The sequence below is a fragment of the Gobio gobio genome (assembly GCF_949357685.1).
Source record: "Gobio gobio genome assembly, chromosome: 6".
Taxonomy (NCBI): domain Eukaryota; kingdom Metazoa; phylum Chordata; class Actinopteri; order Cypriniformes; family Gobionidae; genus Gobio; species Gobio gobio.
The window spans coordinates 33,910,843-33,928,943 of NC_137102.1; the positions used below are offsets into that span (position 1 = coordinate 33,910,843).

The 18,101-nt window shown below is 36.8% G+C and overlaps 1 protein-coding gene across 3 annotated transcripts in view; it reads right to left on the bottom strand.

Moving 5' to 3' along the window:
* rock1 (Rho-associated, coiled-coil containing protein kinase 1) overlaps positions 1-18,101 on the bottom strand; it is a 216,025-nt gene that overhangs the window by 117,876 nt on the left and 80,048 nt on the right. For all 3 annotated transcript variants that reach the window (XR_013816703.1, XM_079819469.1, XM_079819468.1), the window contains exon 2: positions 7,127-7,208. Coding sequence is in view for 2 of the 3 variants with exons in the window: in XM_079819469.1 (XP_079675595.1) it covers positions 7,127-7,208 (82 nt within the window). In the remaining variant the exon portion in view is untranslated. The remainder of the gene's footprint in view (positions 1-7,126; positions 7,209-18,101) is intronic.

Genomic DNA, 18,101 nt, shown 5'->3' on the forward strand with positions numbered 1-18,101 from the left:
GTATCATCATTTTTTGTCTTTGGTGATTTATTAATAACTCAGCATCGCCTGTATTAAAAGAGAAATAAAATCATTTCATCCGATGTTTAAAGTGAATAAAATAGACTTGACAGCCCTTACTGGAGTTCCACAACTACTGATCTTTGTGCTCTCCTCTCTCCCAGCTCACCGCAGTTGTGTGTGTGTGGGCAATTTTTTTTGTGAAATATCAGGACACAAATGTGTACAATGACATGGGTATGACATAGGTATTACAAAAAGAGGGTGAAATATGAGGACGTTCCCCATGTCCTCACTTTTCAAAATGCTTATAAATCATACAGAACAAGGTTTTTTTCACAGAAAGTGAACTGCACAGTCTCCTGTGATGGGTAGGTTTAGGGGCAGGGGCAGTGTAAGGGGATAGAAAATACGGTTTGTACGGTATAAAAACCATTACACCTATGGAATGTCCTCACATTTCACAAAAACAAACATGTGTGTGTGTGTGTGTGTGTGTGTGTGTGTCGGTGCGCGGTGGACCAATCCACTGTAAGGCAAGAGAGGGGGGACTCAAAATGTTTCTAAACGTAAAACGCATTTTTTTGCCCGTTTGCGTGTTTATTGTTTTACTACTTACACAATTATTTTAATGAAGTATATATAATTATACTATTGATATATAGAGTGTAGAGTAAAAAAATGCTTTTTCTTTTATTTCTTTTATTTATATTGTCGGTGTTATTTATTTAAAAGGTTTGGCATGCTGACCAGAAAGATTTTTTAGTTTATTGAAAAACATGATCTTTAAAGCCCTTTAACTTTGCATTTGCAGTCAGCAGAGCCAAATGTTGTCATTACAGTTCTAGATTTTACTATAGATATTTATTTTATATATTCTATTTATATTCTAATATTCTACTCTATTAATATTGATTTTATAAGTTAAAAATAAATCTACCTCAGTTTTGTTAAATTGTTCACCTGTTTGGGAAGTGTTTGTCATGTTTTGACAATAAAGGATAGTTTAAAACCATAATTAACTGTCTGTTTTTTACATCTTTCACTCAGGAGCAAAAATATGCCTTTAAATTATAAAGAAATAAAGATTTGACATTTATCGTGATAATTATCGATATCGACTGATATGGAAAATTATATTGTGATAATTTTATTGGGCCATATCACCCAGCCCTAATTCGACAGTAAATAATAAAATAATAAAAACAATCCATGCCATGGGACCTTTAAAGGTCCCATGGCATGGCATTTTTCTATTATTTTATAATGTTTCCTGAGGTGTACTTATATTGTTAGTATGATTTTTACATCATAAAATGTCATAATTTAGAAATAAAAGGCATTTTTTCTATACTGCTGTTTGCCCTGTGGCTGAAGGCCCTGTTACAAGAGGTGTGTCTGCTGTGAGACTTCAGTAAAATCGCCCACTGTTGTGATTGACTGACATCTTTGCATTTGATATGAGCGGAGGGGGCGTGGTTTAACGAGGTCTACGAGGCACGAGCTGCTGCCAGAGAGATGGATGGACCGGAGTTCACTTCACATCGGTTCTGTCAGTCTCAGTTCAGTGAACTGTTTTAGTTACAGCATATACTTCAGGTTATTAATCTATTTCTAGTCGGAGGGGCTGTCACTCATGTCAGAAAGTTAGTAACTTTAGTAAATTATGGATCAGCGCTGACTGGAGACGCGAACCGTTTAGAACGATTCAGTCCGATTTGGTGAACTGATTCGGTTCACTAAAAAGAACCGGTTCAAAAGAAAGATCGTTCGCGAACCGGTCATCACTAATGTACCAGAGACTGAGCTCAGCGATTGCTAACAAAGTTATTTATAGTAACTACTGAGTTATGAGAGCGCTGTCAGTCAGCGCGAGTTTATTGTGTTTGTATTTGAGAGTTCTGAATAAACACGAGTCCCAGTCACACCGAGTCCGTCTTCATCATTATTACCAACTTTGTAACACATGCAAAGTACCATTACAGCTGTCGAGATGAACGAGTTATGAGTAAGTGTTGATAATACCATTATTTTTTAGATATGTTCCTATCATATGGAAAGCGTCAGTGACGCGCATTGAGTCCACAGCGCAAACAAAGACACAACAGCAGTAATCGAATGTAATCCAGTTTATTGTGGGAATAGCTGACTAGCCTAGCCCAGATACCCTCACGCTTACCCCCCTTCTGCTTAATCTCGCGCCGCGTTTGGCGCCTCTGCTGTGGGCCAGATGCAGTACTGGGGGTCGGGGATGTTGGAGGCCGACCGGTCAGTGCAGCCCGAGCCTCGGCGTGTGTGAGGTTTATCTCTAAAGATGTTACTCTGCTGATGTTGAGCAGAAACGACTGTATGCACATTGTAGAACAGATAGACGCGACGAGGACGTACAAAAACACTGACTCACAAGATAGAAAACACCGCTCTGTCGGGAGAGAGAGAAGCCGCAGTGTGTGCACGAATAATAAATAATTAGCTACACATAAGAAATCACTGATCACAGATCAGAAGGAACTGAAAAAAGACTTCCGTTTTCATTTGTACATCCAAACACTGAGAAACAGCCAGCATTCACTCGTTCACAAGCAATGATCTCTCGAGCGCTTGCATGGGCGTGCCAGATTCTCTGGGCGGAGGAAAGGGAGGTAACCGTTCCTGCTTGGACGTCAAACCAGGAGACTTCAGGATTGGCTCGTCTGGCCTGTCATTTTCTCAAAGGCAGAGAAAGACAGCCAGAACTCGGGTTTACACCGATCAACATTTCTATCCACTTGGGGACAATATTCAGGCTAGTGGAACTCATATTAATGTTGAAAAACCTCATAAAATGAAAATTTCATGCCATGGGACCTTTAATGTTTCATAGAGACATTAGTGTGAGTGATACTGGCCTACATTCATAAAAAGATGTCATTACAACAATTATTTAAAATATGCTGTCTTTAAAGGTGAACTATGTAAGATTTTTGCAGTAAAATATCATAAAACCACTAGGCCAGTGTTATATATTTTGTTCAGTTGAGTACTTTGAATATCCCAAATGTTTCCAACTATTTGTAAATCGTGAGAAATTGCTATTTTAACCAAGGAACCGGGACGTGTGAGCTATGCGTTTGAGGGAGTCGCCTGTCGATTGCATCATATCTGCGTTACCCTAGGTTTTATTTAGCAGAAACGCTTTACTCTCACTGCAGTGTGAACAAGTGTCATAGCAGCCGCTGAGCGAACGTCATAACTTCCTTTTCAACACACTCAGATATATCTAATACGATAAACAGGGTTGCGTTACCTCATACTCATGACTAGAAAAGCGGAAGTGGTGCCGGCGACCGTGTCATAATAAAAGTCCCACCGGCGACTATGCCATAATAACAGTCCCGCTCTTCAATCGCTCCTGCAGCCTTGCTCAGCTCCACAACACTCGGCCCTGCTCTGCTTCAGACTACAGTAATGTTAATAATCGCATCCATGAACATGATTTCTGCCCGAGTCCTATCCTGACTCTTTTCCACCGGCTGTGAGGTGAAGACCACATGTCCCAAGATTCTGCGCTCAAACGTGGCGTCATCAAACTACGCCTTTGTTTTGAACAGGCGACCTCTAGTGGAGGGAAAAGTTAAATAGTGTAGCTTTAATTTGTTTCTTCATTAATTTGGAGAGTAACTGAAATTATTACAATATCAAAATATTAAAAACAATGTTTTTTAAATTACGATTAATCATGATCAATTACAGATTTTTTTTTATTAATTTGTTTTTTTAAGTGATTCACAGCACTAATATATATATATATATATATATATATATATATATATATATATATATATATATATATATATATATATATATATATATATATATATATATATATATATATATATATATATATATATATATATATATATATATATTAGGGATGCCACAATTCTCAATATAATATTGAACCGTTCGGTACGGCCTTCACGGTTCAATATGCGCCTGTGAATTGCGGTTTTTCGGTTTTGCATTTAATTAAGTATTTTTCTACAAATTCTATCATTTGCCTCCATCCCAATATACTGAACAATGCGACATACATTCACATCACACGTTAGTGGTAGAGTTATACTCACGGAACACTATAGTTATTCACAATCACGAAAGTTCATTATTTGCATGCGTTTTAAAGCCTTGCCGGCGTGTGCGCGGTTTAAACATGCGCTTTTCCGAGCGCGCGCACTAAACGCCTGTCAAACATGTGATTACTGGACTAAGTAGTCGTCTTACTGCGCTAATACTGTCAAATACACACAAGATTTACATAAACACAGTCGGTTATGTCTAAAGTGAAAGTAAAATCGGCGCGTGACTGTATTAGAGGAACGCAGGTCTTACATTGACAGCAGGGCAGACTAGTGAATACGCTGACCTTAAAGGGACAGTTCACCTCTAAAATAATGTCATTATTTACTCACTCTAATATTGTTCCAAACCTGTATTCATTTCTCATTTTTGAGTGAACTATCCATTTAATGTTAATACAACTACAAAAGACAAAGAGAAAATCGCTCACTGCTCTTGACTGAAAAACTTTAATACAGTAGCTTTAATAAGAATCAGTGTATATTTTATAGTGAAGTCTATGTAGTGTTTTATTTTTACATTTATTCATTCAATTTCATACTTAAATGCTGTATATATATATATATTATAGTATACAATAAACTAGGAATGTGTACAAGGGTTTTTTAAGTAAAGTTTTTAAGTAAAGTAAGGTTTTTCAATTCTTTTAAGTAAAATAAAGCAAGAGTATTGCAATTAAAAAATAGTCTTTTCTCTCCTTAACCTCTTGCTGTTCCTGTTGTCTAAGAATAGAATAGCAAAAAACTGATGTGACAAGCCATCAGAACCGAACCGAAAACCGTGGTTAAAAACCGAGGTATGTATTGAACCGTGGACTAACTGTATTGTTGCATATATATATATATATATACACACACACACACACACAACCCCAAATCAGAAAAAGTTGGGACAGTATGGAAAACGCAAATTAAAAAAAAAAGTGATTTCTAAATTTACTTTAACTTGTATTTCATTACAGACAATATGAACACAAAATATTTCATGTTTTGTCTGGTCAACTTCATGTCATTTGTAAATATGCATCTTTTCCTGTCATTCAGACCTGCAACACATTTCAAAAAAAGTTGGGACAGGAGCAATTTAGGGCTAGTAATGAGGTAAAATGGTTAAATAATGATGTTATTTGAAACAGGTGATTGTAATTATGATTTGAATTATGAATTATGATTCAAGGAATCTGGAGGAATTTCAGTGCGTAAAGGACAAGGGCGCAAGCCTAAGCTGACAACCGTGATCTCCGATCCCTCAGGCGGCACTGCATCAAGAATCATCATTCATCTATAAGCGATATCACCACATGGGCTCAGGACTACTTTGGCAAACCTTTGTCAAGTACAATACGTAGTTACATCCACAAATACCAGTTAAAACTGTACTGTGCCAAAAGGAAGCCCTATGTTAACAGTGTCCAGAAGCGCCGTCAACTTCTCTGGGCTCGGAGGCATCTGGGATGGACCATCACACAGTGGAAACGTGTACTGTGGTCAGATGAATCAGTATTTCAGGTATTTTTGGGGAGGAAAGGACGCCGTGTGCTCTGGACCAAAGAAGAAAAGGATCATCCAGACTGTTACCAGCAACAAGTCCAAAAGCCAGGGTCTGTCATGGTATGGGGTTGTGTCAGTGCCCTTGGCAAAGGTAAATTGCACTTCTGTGAAGGCACCATTAATGCTGAAAAGTACATAGAGATTTTGGAGCATAATATGCTGCCTTTCAAGAAGACATCTTTTCCAGGGACGACCATGCATATTTCAACAAGACAATGCAGAACCACATTCTGCACACATTACAAAGTCCTGGCTGCGGAGGAAGAGGGTACGGGTACTTGACTGGCCTGCCTGCAGTCCCGACCTGTCTCCAATAGAGAATGTGTGGCGCATTTTGAAGCGCAAAATGCGACAACGAAGACCCCGTACTGTTGCCCACCTTAAGACTTGTTTGCAGGAAGAATGGGATAAAATTACACCTGAAACACTTCATCACTTGGTGTCTTCAGTCCCTAAACATCTTTTAAGTGTTGTGAAAAGCAATGGCAACATTACAAAGTGGTAAATGCTTTACTGTCCCAACTTTTTTTGAAATGTGTTGCAGGTCTGAATGACAGGAAAGGATGCATATTTACAAATGACATGAAGTTGACGAGACAAAACATGAAATATTTTGTGTTCATATTGTCTGCAATGAAATACAAGTCAAAGTAAATTTAGAAATCACTTCTTTTTTTAATTATTTGCGTTTTCCATACTGTCCCAACTTTTTCTGATTTGGGGTTGTATATATATATATATATATATACATACAGCAAGTGGGAATGTGAAAAATATATATTTGCATTTCTTCGTTTTAGCCTTCAATATTTTACTTCTGCGTTCCCAACTTGGAAATGTAAAAAGGATCCATTGTAGTTGCTAGGTTGTTCTGGGTGGTTAGTTACTGGCCCACGTCCAAAGAACCCACCCGTGTCTCAATGACATTCTAGATCCCAGATAAGTCTATGGTAAATTTAGTCTGTTTTATCATCTCCCAGATCTCTGTAAGAGTAATGGCACAATATGTGATGCTGTTCATGGCCGTAGCACAAATGATATTACAGTTACAAGCCCAAGTTTACTACTTGGGGCGGTAAAAACTGTGCTGTGTGAAAAATCGCACAATCATACAATCATTCGACGTTATCCTCCAATATAATATTGAGAGAGAGAGAGAGAGAGAGAGAGAGAGAGAGAGAGAGAGAGAGAGAGAGAGAGAGAGAGAGAGAGAGAGAGAGAGAGAGAGAGAGAGAGAGAGAGAGAGAGAGAGAGAGAGAGAGAGAGAGAGAGAGAGAGAGAGAGAGAGAGAGAGAGAGAGAATGGCATGTGGGTGACCACCATGCAGTCCCCAAAGACCTTTTGTTGAGGGGATACTTGGACAGACAAAATAGTGTCTGACTGAAAGTACTGACCCAAAAACAATGCAGTTAAGCAGCCTAAAACGGTTTTGAACAAGCTCCAGACAAAATACTTACATCTATTCAAGAAGTTATCGATGCTTTTGTTTTTCCTCAGGGCCGGAAAATCAAGGTCATAAACCAGAGCATCCAAACTGTCCTGAAATAAAACAAAAAACAAATATTACTTCAGTGGAATATACATTTTGTATCTTCTGATCAGTAGTTGTGCTGCATATAATCATTATTGATCACATTTACAGACTACAATAAATGTTTTTGCACATTTCTCAAGAAATGTAGTTTCTAAAACTTTGTTGCATTGAATTAATGAATGTGCAGTGTTTTCTGATAGCAGAAACTCTAGCGTAGGTTCCCACAGTCTGTTAACATAATAAAACACAGCACATTGTAAACATGCAAACATGTCTCGAAATTCATCATCTTCAAAGTACAGCCACTACAAATATTACAGCTAAAATTCTAACTCTAAAGACAATAAACCTACATCTCAACCAATCATCATAGTAGTCCTTAAGAGTAACCGTAACCATCTGCACAATCAAACACTGATTGTTTAACCTGCTGTTTAGAAACACAACAGCAAGTGCAAGTTCATTGTTATGTTGCAGGCTTGCAGCCTCAAATTATTGAATATTTCTAAAGCAATTTTGTATTAAATTTGTTTTAAATGTTATCAAAATCCTTTGTTTTCAGGTTTAAATTAGACTTGACCCCTGCTCTAGAGTGATGCGTCACAGGGATTACCAACAAAAGTACATTTTAAGTGATCAACTTTGTGCACAACTACACAAAAAAGAATGTCATGTCCCCATTAAATGAGGAAACTGAAGATTGTCTGAGGTTTTGAGAGAACGCGGCACGCTTGAACTAGTCACGGGTGATTTAGACATTGAGGATTACACTAGATTAAGATTAATCCTGCTGATGTCATTTATACCACTGCTAACCTGGTTAGATCAGTCTGCAGTTTCTTAACCTTGAACAGCTGATGGGAATGTAGGAGAGAGCGGGGCACAACCTAACACTTTTTAACTCAGTTTATGTGAATCCACTTGGGGTTCAGAGTATTTATTTTTTCCCACAATAATTTCACAATTATGTGGTTTTGTTTCATTAATACAGTTTCTTGATTTACCCCGAAAGAATGGAAGTGAAATGTGAAACATACATTGTAACATGTGAGGGGCACATTGTAACATGACCAAATGACTAGGGTTGGGTACCGAACTCGTTACTTTTAAGGGCACCGACCGAATTACGTTGGTACCACCAAGTACCGATTCACATTAAATCAATCGGTACCAAATTTCGGTACCCGAGAACGCATCTGGTGATATTGACTAGTGTCTGTGAATATTAAACGGCAAAAAGACTATTTAAATATGAATCCTGCGTGTCTCTGTGCGAATGAATGCCGAAGAAGCGCGGTTTACCACACATACACCCTCACTATCGCGCTCACTATCAGAAGGTCGCATGTTTCGATCTCTGCCGTCTCATATGAGGACATGGACGCACGAACGTCATCTCCAGAGCCACTGAGAGTCACTTTATGAGCATTTCACCGTGTCATTTGAGAAAAACAACCGTCATATCATAAACACAGAAACTCAAAGGAATGGCAACCCGTCAAAATAAAAGTCTGGTTTATCTTGACAAATACATTACTGTAGAATTTAGATACGTCTCAATTAATAATACTAACACAAATGTAATAATAATAATCAAAACTAAATTTTTTAAGTAATAAATAAAACATTTTCTGTTTTAAATGTTTTAATTTTAACCATATAAAGCTCAGTTGTGCAGCACTTTGTTTGACAAAAAAGTTTAATTAAATTAAAAGATAAATTAAATTAATGTCTTATGTCTTCATTTGATTACCAGAAAATACACAGCACATAATTTGTGGGGAATCTTTTCATAGAAATTAAAATAAAAATAAAAAAATAATATGGTTGTTTTTATTAATTAAATTGAAGTTCCCAGGAGCCTACTATCTAGTAAATATTACAGTATACAAACATCACAGACAATGGCAGACAGAGACCAGGGCAGCTCTGGCATGATGTCAATAACACTTCTATAAATGACTTACAGGTTATTTATATTTAATGATGTAAATCCCTAAAGTACCGAAAAAAAGGCACCGTTGGGTACCGATACCGAATTTCGGGTACCAGTACCGGTACCGATACCGATTAAAAAGTGAACGGTACCCAACCCTACAAATGACAGCTTAAAGGTGGGGTAGGTAAGAATGATCTAAAAAACTTTTGTCCAAATTTGTTTAAACTTTCTTTATATGTCAATACATAATTAAAATGTAAGTACTCTGAAAAAGAGAGTATAAAAATCGAGTGACTCTAGACTTTTTAATCTGCAATAAACACCGCTCATTATTTTCGTTCGGGCCGAATCAAGTGATTGGCTTGGGTGACTGTCACTCTCTCTCGCTACCATGGCTACCACCGCTTTTGCTCCAGGATCTGCCCACATGCGCGCGCCCCAGTGTTGCCAAGTCGGGCTACTTCAAACACTGTTGCCGCGGACTGTTTTTCATGTCCGCGGGTTGAAGCGACCCCAATTATGTGATATTTTGCCCCGGGATTTGCGAATTTTAACAGGCAGCCCTACCAAAAAGACACATATTTTACCCCCCAAATGCGATTTTTACCGGAGAAACACGATTGGGCTTGTTTTGGGCTAGTTTTGAGTAGCAATTGGGCGGATTTTGTTGTGAAAACCTGGCAACCCTGGCGCACCCGTTTGAGTTCAAGAGGCTGTATTTCTGCTGGACAGGTAATCTTTCATTTTGATTATACTTTTTTTGGTTTATGTTTTCATGAAGCATGTCTCACTAGCACACATAGCTGCCTAATATAGCTAACATAACATTATTTAGCATAAAGTTACAATGTTATACACTTAGCGAACCATTAGTAGAGATGATAAATACTCAATATGCTTAGCTCAAGTTGATCACTGTCGTGTTGAATTTCGCAAAATGTAACTTTGGATAACAAAATGCATGTGTAAAAGCTAGTACACCGCATCCAGGAACTTTTTTTAGAACTAAGTTAGCTTTAGCTACTACCCTCTGTCTAAACTCTTTTACCATGTTCACCGGGAACTTTACCTGCATGTTTATTTCGGCCCTTGGTTTGTTTTTATATACTCTACCAATGTTTATGTTGATGTTTTTATCTTGTATCTGTGTGTGTCGTAGACACTGTGTTGTGTGTGTATTTTAAACTTTACCAGTATCGTTATTCTACCTTGATAGTGAGTACTAAAAGACATCTTATTTGTTTATATTCATAATGATAAAGTTAGATTTTTTATTACATGTGATTCTGACATGATGTCACTACATGCACTTCTTCTCCGCTCGCCTCAGGTAAATAATGCGTCTTTCAGCTGATCGTGGTCGCCGTAGCGCGTTCATGTGTTTTGGGGGCGTGGCTTTGGAAAGAGCCCAGAAGGGAGAAGGTGGAGTGAATGGAAATAATGAGCTGTCTTTAAAACAGTCGTGAGACGTCTACAGACACTCAATTTTTATACTTACATCAGAGTACTTACATTTTAATTATGTATTGATTAGGGAAGCCACAATTCTCAATATAATATTGAACCATTCGGTACGGCCTTCACGGTTCAATACGCGCTTGTGAATTGTTTTTTTTCGATTTCGCATTTAATTAATTATTTTTCTACAAATTCTATCATTTGACTCCATCCCACTTACTGAACAACGCGACATACATTCACATCACACGTTAGTGGTAGAGTTATATTCACGGAACACTATAGTTATTCACAATCACGAAAGTTCATTATTTGCATGCGTTTTAAAGCCTTGCCGGTTTCATTCGCGTGCACAGAGCGTGCACACTAAAAGCCTGTCAAACACGTGCATACTGAACTAAGTAGTCGTCTTACTGACGGTTAACATAAACACAGTCGGTTATGTCTAAAGTAAAAGTAAAATCGCAATCGTGTCTGTATGCACGGAGGTCTTTCAGCGCAGCTAGTGAACACGCGATCCTTAAAGGGACAGTTCACCTATAAAATTATGTCATTATTTAAGGCCAATTTATACTTCTGCGTCGAGTGTACGCCGTAGGCTACGCGCGTAGCCGACGCCGTCGTGAGCATTTATACTTCTGCGCTGTTGTCTGCGTCAATGTGCAATTACACATGCAGACGCTAGGAGGCAGTGTCCTCGGGCATGTTGGTGTAATCAAGAGAACAGCCGAAGAAGAAGCAGGCAGCTTGTTGTGTAGAATCTATTCATTCATGTCGGAATATCAGCAGCAGTGAGAGAGCGGCTTTTCTTGCAGCTTGAGTTGTTGTATCTATTACAAATTAAGCATCTCTAGTTGATTAGTAAAGTTAAATAAGGCGATCTGGCGCTGGAATGTGTTTGTGAAATCATGCAGAGCTCGTGACCGCTGTTTTCAGTAGCGGTGGCTCGAGCAATCGATTGCTGTTGCGGAGACTTCATTCACGAAATATACCCTAATGTGTCCCTGTTCTTGATATACAATTACTGATTAACATCTTTGGTTTTAATGAGAAAATAAATAAACTATACTCAGCGGATCTATGTATTTATTTACTACCATAAAGAATCGCTGGACTGCAAAATATTGTGTTATAGCAGACGTAAGGAACTTTCATCCAATTTCTGGACACACACACACACTCCTATCGCAGATTTTTTATTTATTTATTGACCTGAGGGAGAGGTTCTGGCAGACCAATCACAGCGCTTGCGGTCCGCGTAGAATTGACGCGTTGTTACATTTTTGGAGAGGTGCGCATCAGGGTACGGCGTATCCAACGCGTCTATGCGTAGGGTACCCTGTACCCTCTGCGTGCACTCGACGGCGACGCAGAAGTATAAATTGGCCTTTACTCACTGTAATATTGTTTCAAACCTGTATTCATTTCTCGATGATATAATTTTCATTTTTGAGTGAAATATCCCTTTAATGTTAATACAACAACAAAAGACAGAAAATCACTCACTACTCTTGACTGAAAAACTAATACAGTAGCTAAGAATCAGTGTATATTTTATAGTGAAGTCTATGTAGTGTTTTATTTTTACATTTATTCATTCAATTTCATACTTAAATGCTGCTGTACAGCTCTGAGCTGCCAGTGTAAATCTTTATATATATTTATTTTATATTATCCAATACACTAGGAATGTGTACAAGGGTTTTTTTTAAGTAAAGTTTTAAGTTTAAGTAAGGTTTTTCAATTATTTTAAGTAAAATAAAGAAAGAGTATTGCAATAAAAAAAATAGTCTTTTTTCTCTTTAACCTCTTGCTGTTCCTGTCGCCTAAGAATAGAATAACAAAAACTGATGTGACAAGCCATCAGAACCGAACCGAACCGAAAACCGTGGGTAAAAACCGAGGTATGTATTGAACCGTGGACTAACTGTATTGTTGCATCCCTAGTATTGATATATAAAGAAAGTATAAACAAATTTGGATAAAAAGTTTTTTAACCAAATCCTACCTACCCTACCTTTAAAATGTTATCTGATATAATCAACAACAAAAAAATATCCATGACAAACTAAAATATTTTGTCAATATAATACAATTATGAGCTTTTTAAAATAAAATAAATGGCATTTTTTAAATCATTAAAAATATACTAATTTTTGAGTTTGACAACAAACACATCGCTAAATACAGCATAGTTAAAAACATAATAATAATGAATAATTTCTGAACATTGACTCTCAGTGATTATTCAAATTTTTCTCATGGTATAGAATATAATAGCATAGTTCTAATAGTGGCACAATGTAACGCAGTGTTACAACGCATCCCACCTGCGCAACTAGGATTTAAACATTTAATACATCAAGAAATTACAGTGGCTGTTGCATTTCTATAATAAGGAAGTGGCCAAATATTAAAGATAAAGTAAACATTTGAATTACATATTGTTAGGCCAATATTAAACAAAGATTTAATCTGCTGTAAAGCGTAACAACAACAGGCCACTGGCGCCCTCTGCAGGCATTTGTTATAAGGCAAGATTATTCTATAAAACCATGATTACTTGCTTTTGATACTTTATTTGAACCAAATATCGTTATATATATATATATATATATATATATATATATATATATATATATATATATATATTAGTGGTGGGCCGTTATCGGCGTTAACATGAGACTCTTATCGGGCGATAAAAAAAATATCGCTGTTAATCTATTCTCAAAGTTGGGTTGGGAGCTGGGTCTATACTACGCAAGCTATGATGACTTTCACCTTGATATTTTAGCCCACCTCCTCTCATTCAGTACGTTTAATCCTCTGAAAATGTTTTCCTCATGACAGCGTGTTAGTTTTGGTGTGACCGGTCTGAATTTTGCGCGGGGTTAACATAACGTTAATTCTACTAATTCCTGCAGATTTTGCGCTCGCATCTGAAGCGCACACACACATACCGTAATAAAGCCGCCTCTGACATACAAGTGCAAAAATTTGCTCTTTTTTCCAGCTTATTAATGGTCAAATACACTCAAAATGTCTCAATGCCCATGTTGGTGAGTTTTAACGTAAACACAGTCGTAACCAGCTCACAGGAACAGTGGTATCCATGCATGCGTCAGGTCTTAAAGGGACATAAGTTATTTATTATTCAAACTACAAAAAGACAAACGATCACTTACGAGTACACATATTCCGAATGCCTTCGGCAGAATTCAAATGAGCCATTTTAATCTAGATTAATTCCAAGAGTACAGTGAGATTAATCTAGATTAAAAAAATGTATCTAAGCCTACCTCATATATATATATATATATATATATATATATATATATATATATATATATATATATATATATATATATATATATATATATATATATATATATATATATATATATATATATATATATATATATATATATATATATATATATATATATATATATATATATACACAGTGAGGAAAATAAGTATTTGAACACCCTGGTATTTTGCAAGTTCTCCCACTTTGAAATCATGGAGGGGTCTGAAATTGTCATCGTAGGTGCATGTCCACTGTGAGAGACATAATCTAAAAAAAATAATCCAGAAATCACAATGTATGATTTTTTTAACTATTTATTTGTATGATACAGCTGCAAATAAGTATTTATTTTGATTCGTGCAGCCCTTCGTGCAGCCCTAAATCAAGGTCTCTTTAATGGCATTCTGAGCTATAGCTTTAGTATTGTTATTCTTCAACATAGCCATAGTTTATAATTCTCCGCTTCTTGTCAGCTGTCATTAAAACAATGCCCTGAAAATTTCTGTGCCCCGTTAAACTGTTGATTAAAACAGAACGTGCAGATTCCATTTTTTGGGGCACTAATGTATCAGGTGTACTTGTGCGGCATCAATTCAATAAGACTCATGAACCGCAAAGGATCCACAGCTTGATCTTTTATTAAGGTTATTTTCTCCTTAATACAATTATTTATTTATTTTAAAAATCACTATATTTAATCAGACACAAAAAATAATTCTTCTTCAAAAAAAGTAATAATTCAAGGATTTTCAAGGGCAATATTCAAAATTCAGGCACATTTCAAACCTTGAAAAAAATAACGGTTAAAATCAAGCATTTTCTAAAAATTGTACAAACTGTGGTAATAACAAACCTCTCCGTTCAGCAATGAAAGTTTGCATAACATCCTGCCACAAAGAATTCTGGATGGCCACTGTCACATTCCGCAGCAGGACTGTACACGTCAGAGAGCTATTTTAAGAATGCGGCCAAACAAGCTCCCAACAGTGTAGAGGAAAAAATATCCAAGACCACAGTCAGAAAGAGAAGAGGGCCTTACAGGGCTCCAGCCTGATATTTGAGAGGCATGGCACTGGTGCCATCAAGTTCTACAGACTGTGGCACCAGCACCGCACAAGCCAACATTATTATTATTCAGGGCTCAACGCTAAGGATTTTTTCTACTGGCCCGCTTGGGCGAGTGGTTCAAATTTTCACTGGCCCCACCACAAAAAAGTAATAAATAAAATAAAATAGGCCTAGTTATTGTTTTAGTTGTTTTTGACCCACCTTAAAAAACTATAATGACACCAAAAACTATTAGCCTAACTCACATAAATTAACATTTTTGTTAAAGATGGTCAGTAATGAAATACAACCCCAGATCAGAAAAAGTTGGGACAGTATGGAAAACGCAAAAAAAAAAAAGAAGTGATTTCTAAATTTACTTTGACTTGTATTTCATTGCAGACAATATGTACAAAAAATATGTAATGTTTTGTCTGGTCAACTTCATGTCATTTGTAAATATGCATCCTTTCCTGTCATTCAGACCTGCAACACATTTAAAAAAAAGTTGGGACAGTAAAGCATTTACCACTTTGTAATGTTGCCATTCCTTTTCACAACACTTAAAAGATGTTTAGGGACTGAAGACACCAAGTGATAAAGTGTTACAGGTGTAATTTTGTCCCATTCTTCATGCAAACAAGTCTTAAGGTGGGCAACAGTACGGGGTCTTCGTTGTTGCATTTTGCGCTTCAAAATGCGCCACACATTCTCTATTGGAGACAGGTCGGGACTGCAGGCAGGCCAGTCAAGTACCCGTACCCTCTTCCTCCGCAGCCAGGACTTTGTAATGTGTGCAGAATGTGGTTCTGCATTGTCTTGTTGAAATATGCATGGTCGTCCCTGGAAAAGATGTCTTCTTGAAAGGCAGCATATTATGCTCCAAAATCTCTATGTACTTTTCAGCATTAATGGTGCCTTCACAGAAGTGGTCCTTTGCCAAGGGCACTGACACAACCCCATACCATGACAGACCCTGGCTTTTGGACTTGTTGCTGGTAACAGTCTGGATGATCCTTTTCTTCTTTGGTCCAGAGCACACAGCGTCCTTTCCTCCCCAAAAATACCTGATTAATCTGACCACAGTACACGTTTCCACTGTGTGATGGTCCATACCAGATGCCTCCGAGCCCAGAGAAGTTGACGGCGCTTCTGGACACTGTTAACATAGGGCTTCCTTTTGGCACAGTACAGTTTTAACTGGCATTTGTGGATGTAACTACGTATTGTGGTACTTGACAAAGGTTTGCCAAAGTAGTCCTGAGCCCATGTGGTGATATCGCTTATAGATGAATGATGATTCTTGATGCAGTGCCGCCTGAGGGATCGGAGATCACGGTTGTTCAGCTTAGGCTTGCGCCCTTGTCCTTTACGCACTGAAATTCCTCCAGATTCCTTGAATCTTTTAATTATGTTATGCACTGTTGAATGTGAAATATCCAAATCTCTTCCTATCTTTCTTTGAGGAACATTATTGAAATGTTTAAAAACAATTTTCTCACGTATTTGTTGGCAGACTGGCGATCCTCTGCCCATCTTTGCTCCTAAAGGATTAGACCTTTCTTTGATGCTGCTTTTGTACCGAATCATAATTACAATCACCTGTTGACATCACCTGTTTCAAATCACATCATTATTTAACCATTTTACCTCATTACTAGCCCTAAATTGCTCCTGTCCCAACTTTTTTTGAAATGTGTTGCAGGTCTGAATGACAGGAAAGGATGCATATTTACAAATGACATGAAGTTGACCAGACAAAACATGAAATATTTTGTGTTCATATTGTCTGCAATGAAATACAAGTCAAAGTAAATTTAGAAATCACTTTTTTTTTTTTTTTTTTTTGCGTTTTCCATACTGTCCCAACTTTTTCTGATTTGGGGTTGTAATAACAAATAATCAAATTAAGAGCAATAGCACAAACACAACAGAACAAACATATACAAATGAAATAAACAGGTCTTTTCAGGTTTTTCATGTAGGTCTAAACTACATTAGGAACAGAAATAGTAATCAAATGTAAAATATCACTGCATATTCTTCACTGTATAACCTGTTGTTAGCCTTCACCCCCGCTTTTGAAAAAATCCTAAGAAATGGCATAATCAGACTAAAACCGTTACAGTTAATGATTCCTTTGCACTAAAATCATAAGTATGGCGTCATTTGAAAGCAGACACTTGGCAGTTTACTATAAATTCAAAATTATAACTATTTTCATAATCAAAAATAGCTATAATAAGCTTCAAAGTTTTGTAAAGTTATTAGAAATATATTTGTATGAAATATCTTTATGAAAATAAAATTGAAGTTGGCATTTTAGCAATCTAGAAGTGCACTACAGCTGAAGCCACATGTCTGACCATGTTATATTTCAAATCTGAAGATGATAAGTCTAAAACTCTGAATTTTATTAATGTTTTTCAAGATCATGTCATAATAATTTTATTTTGAGATTTCTCTAAAATGTTAACTGATGTTTATTGCCTTCTCTTCTGAGCTACCATTCAGTTTATTGTCTCTATTGTTTTGGGGTGCAAACTGCCCATTCAGTTTCAGTCTCCCCAGATCACACTTTCACACCTCTCTGGCCAGTTTATGGCTAGTTATCTTATTCTTTTGTCTTCATTGTAATCACTGACGACTCTCTATTCAAACTGTTCTATTCAAACCTCATTTATGATCAAACTTCTCACTTCACCTTCTAAAGTGCCTCAAATGCCGTTGTTGACAATAGAAACATTTCAGTTGGTTTTTAATTTCAGTCTATTCAAAAGTATTAATAAAAATAACGTATTTGCCCAGGTGGCAGGTGCATTGGCTAGCTAGCATGTTAGCTTAGCACACAATCAAAATACAATAAAGATTAAAACCATGTTTGTTCTCCAAAATTACTTTGTATCACAAGTGGGATGTTTTAAATAACCTTCTGTGGTCTCATTTGGCATCGGATCAAAAAATCTATAAAATATATAATTTTACAATATTCTGTATATTGATAAAAGCTATGTCGAATAGCATTGCATTATAAATATAATCTATTATGAATACAGCCAACATGTTATAAAGAACACAGACAAACCATACATCACCGCGATTGTGAGTTTATTATCTTCAAATGTCTCTATTTGCATGTTTCGC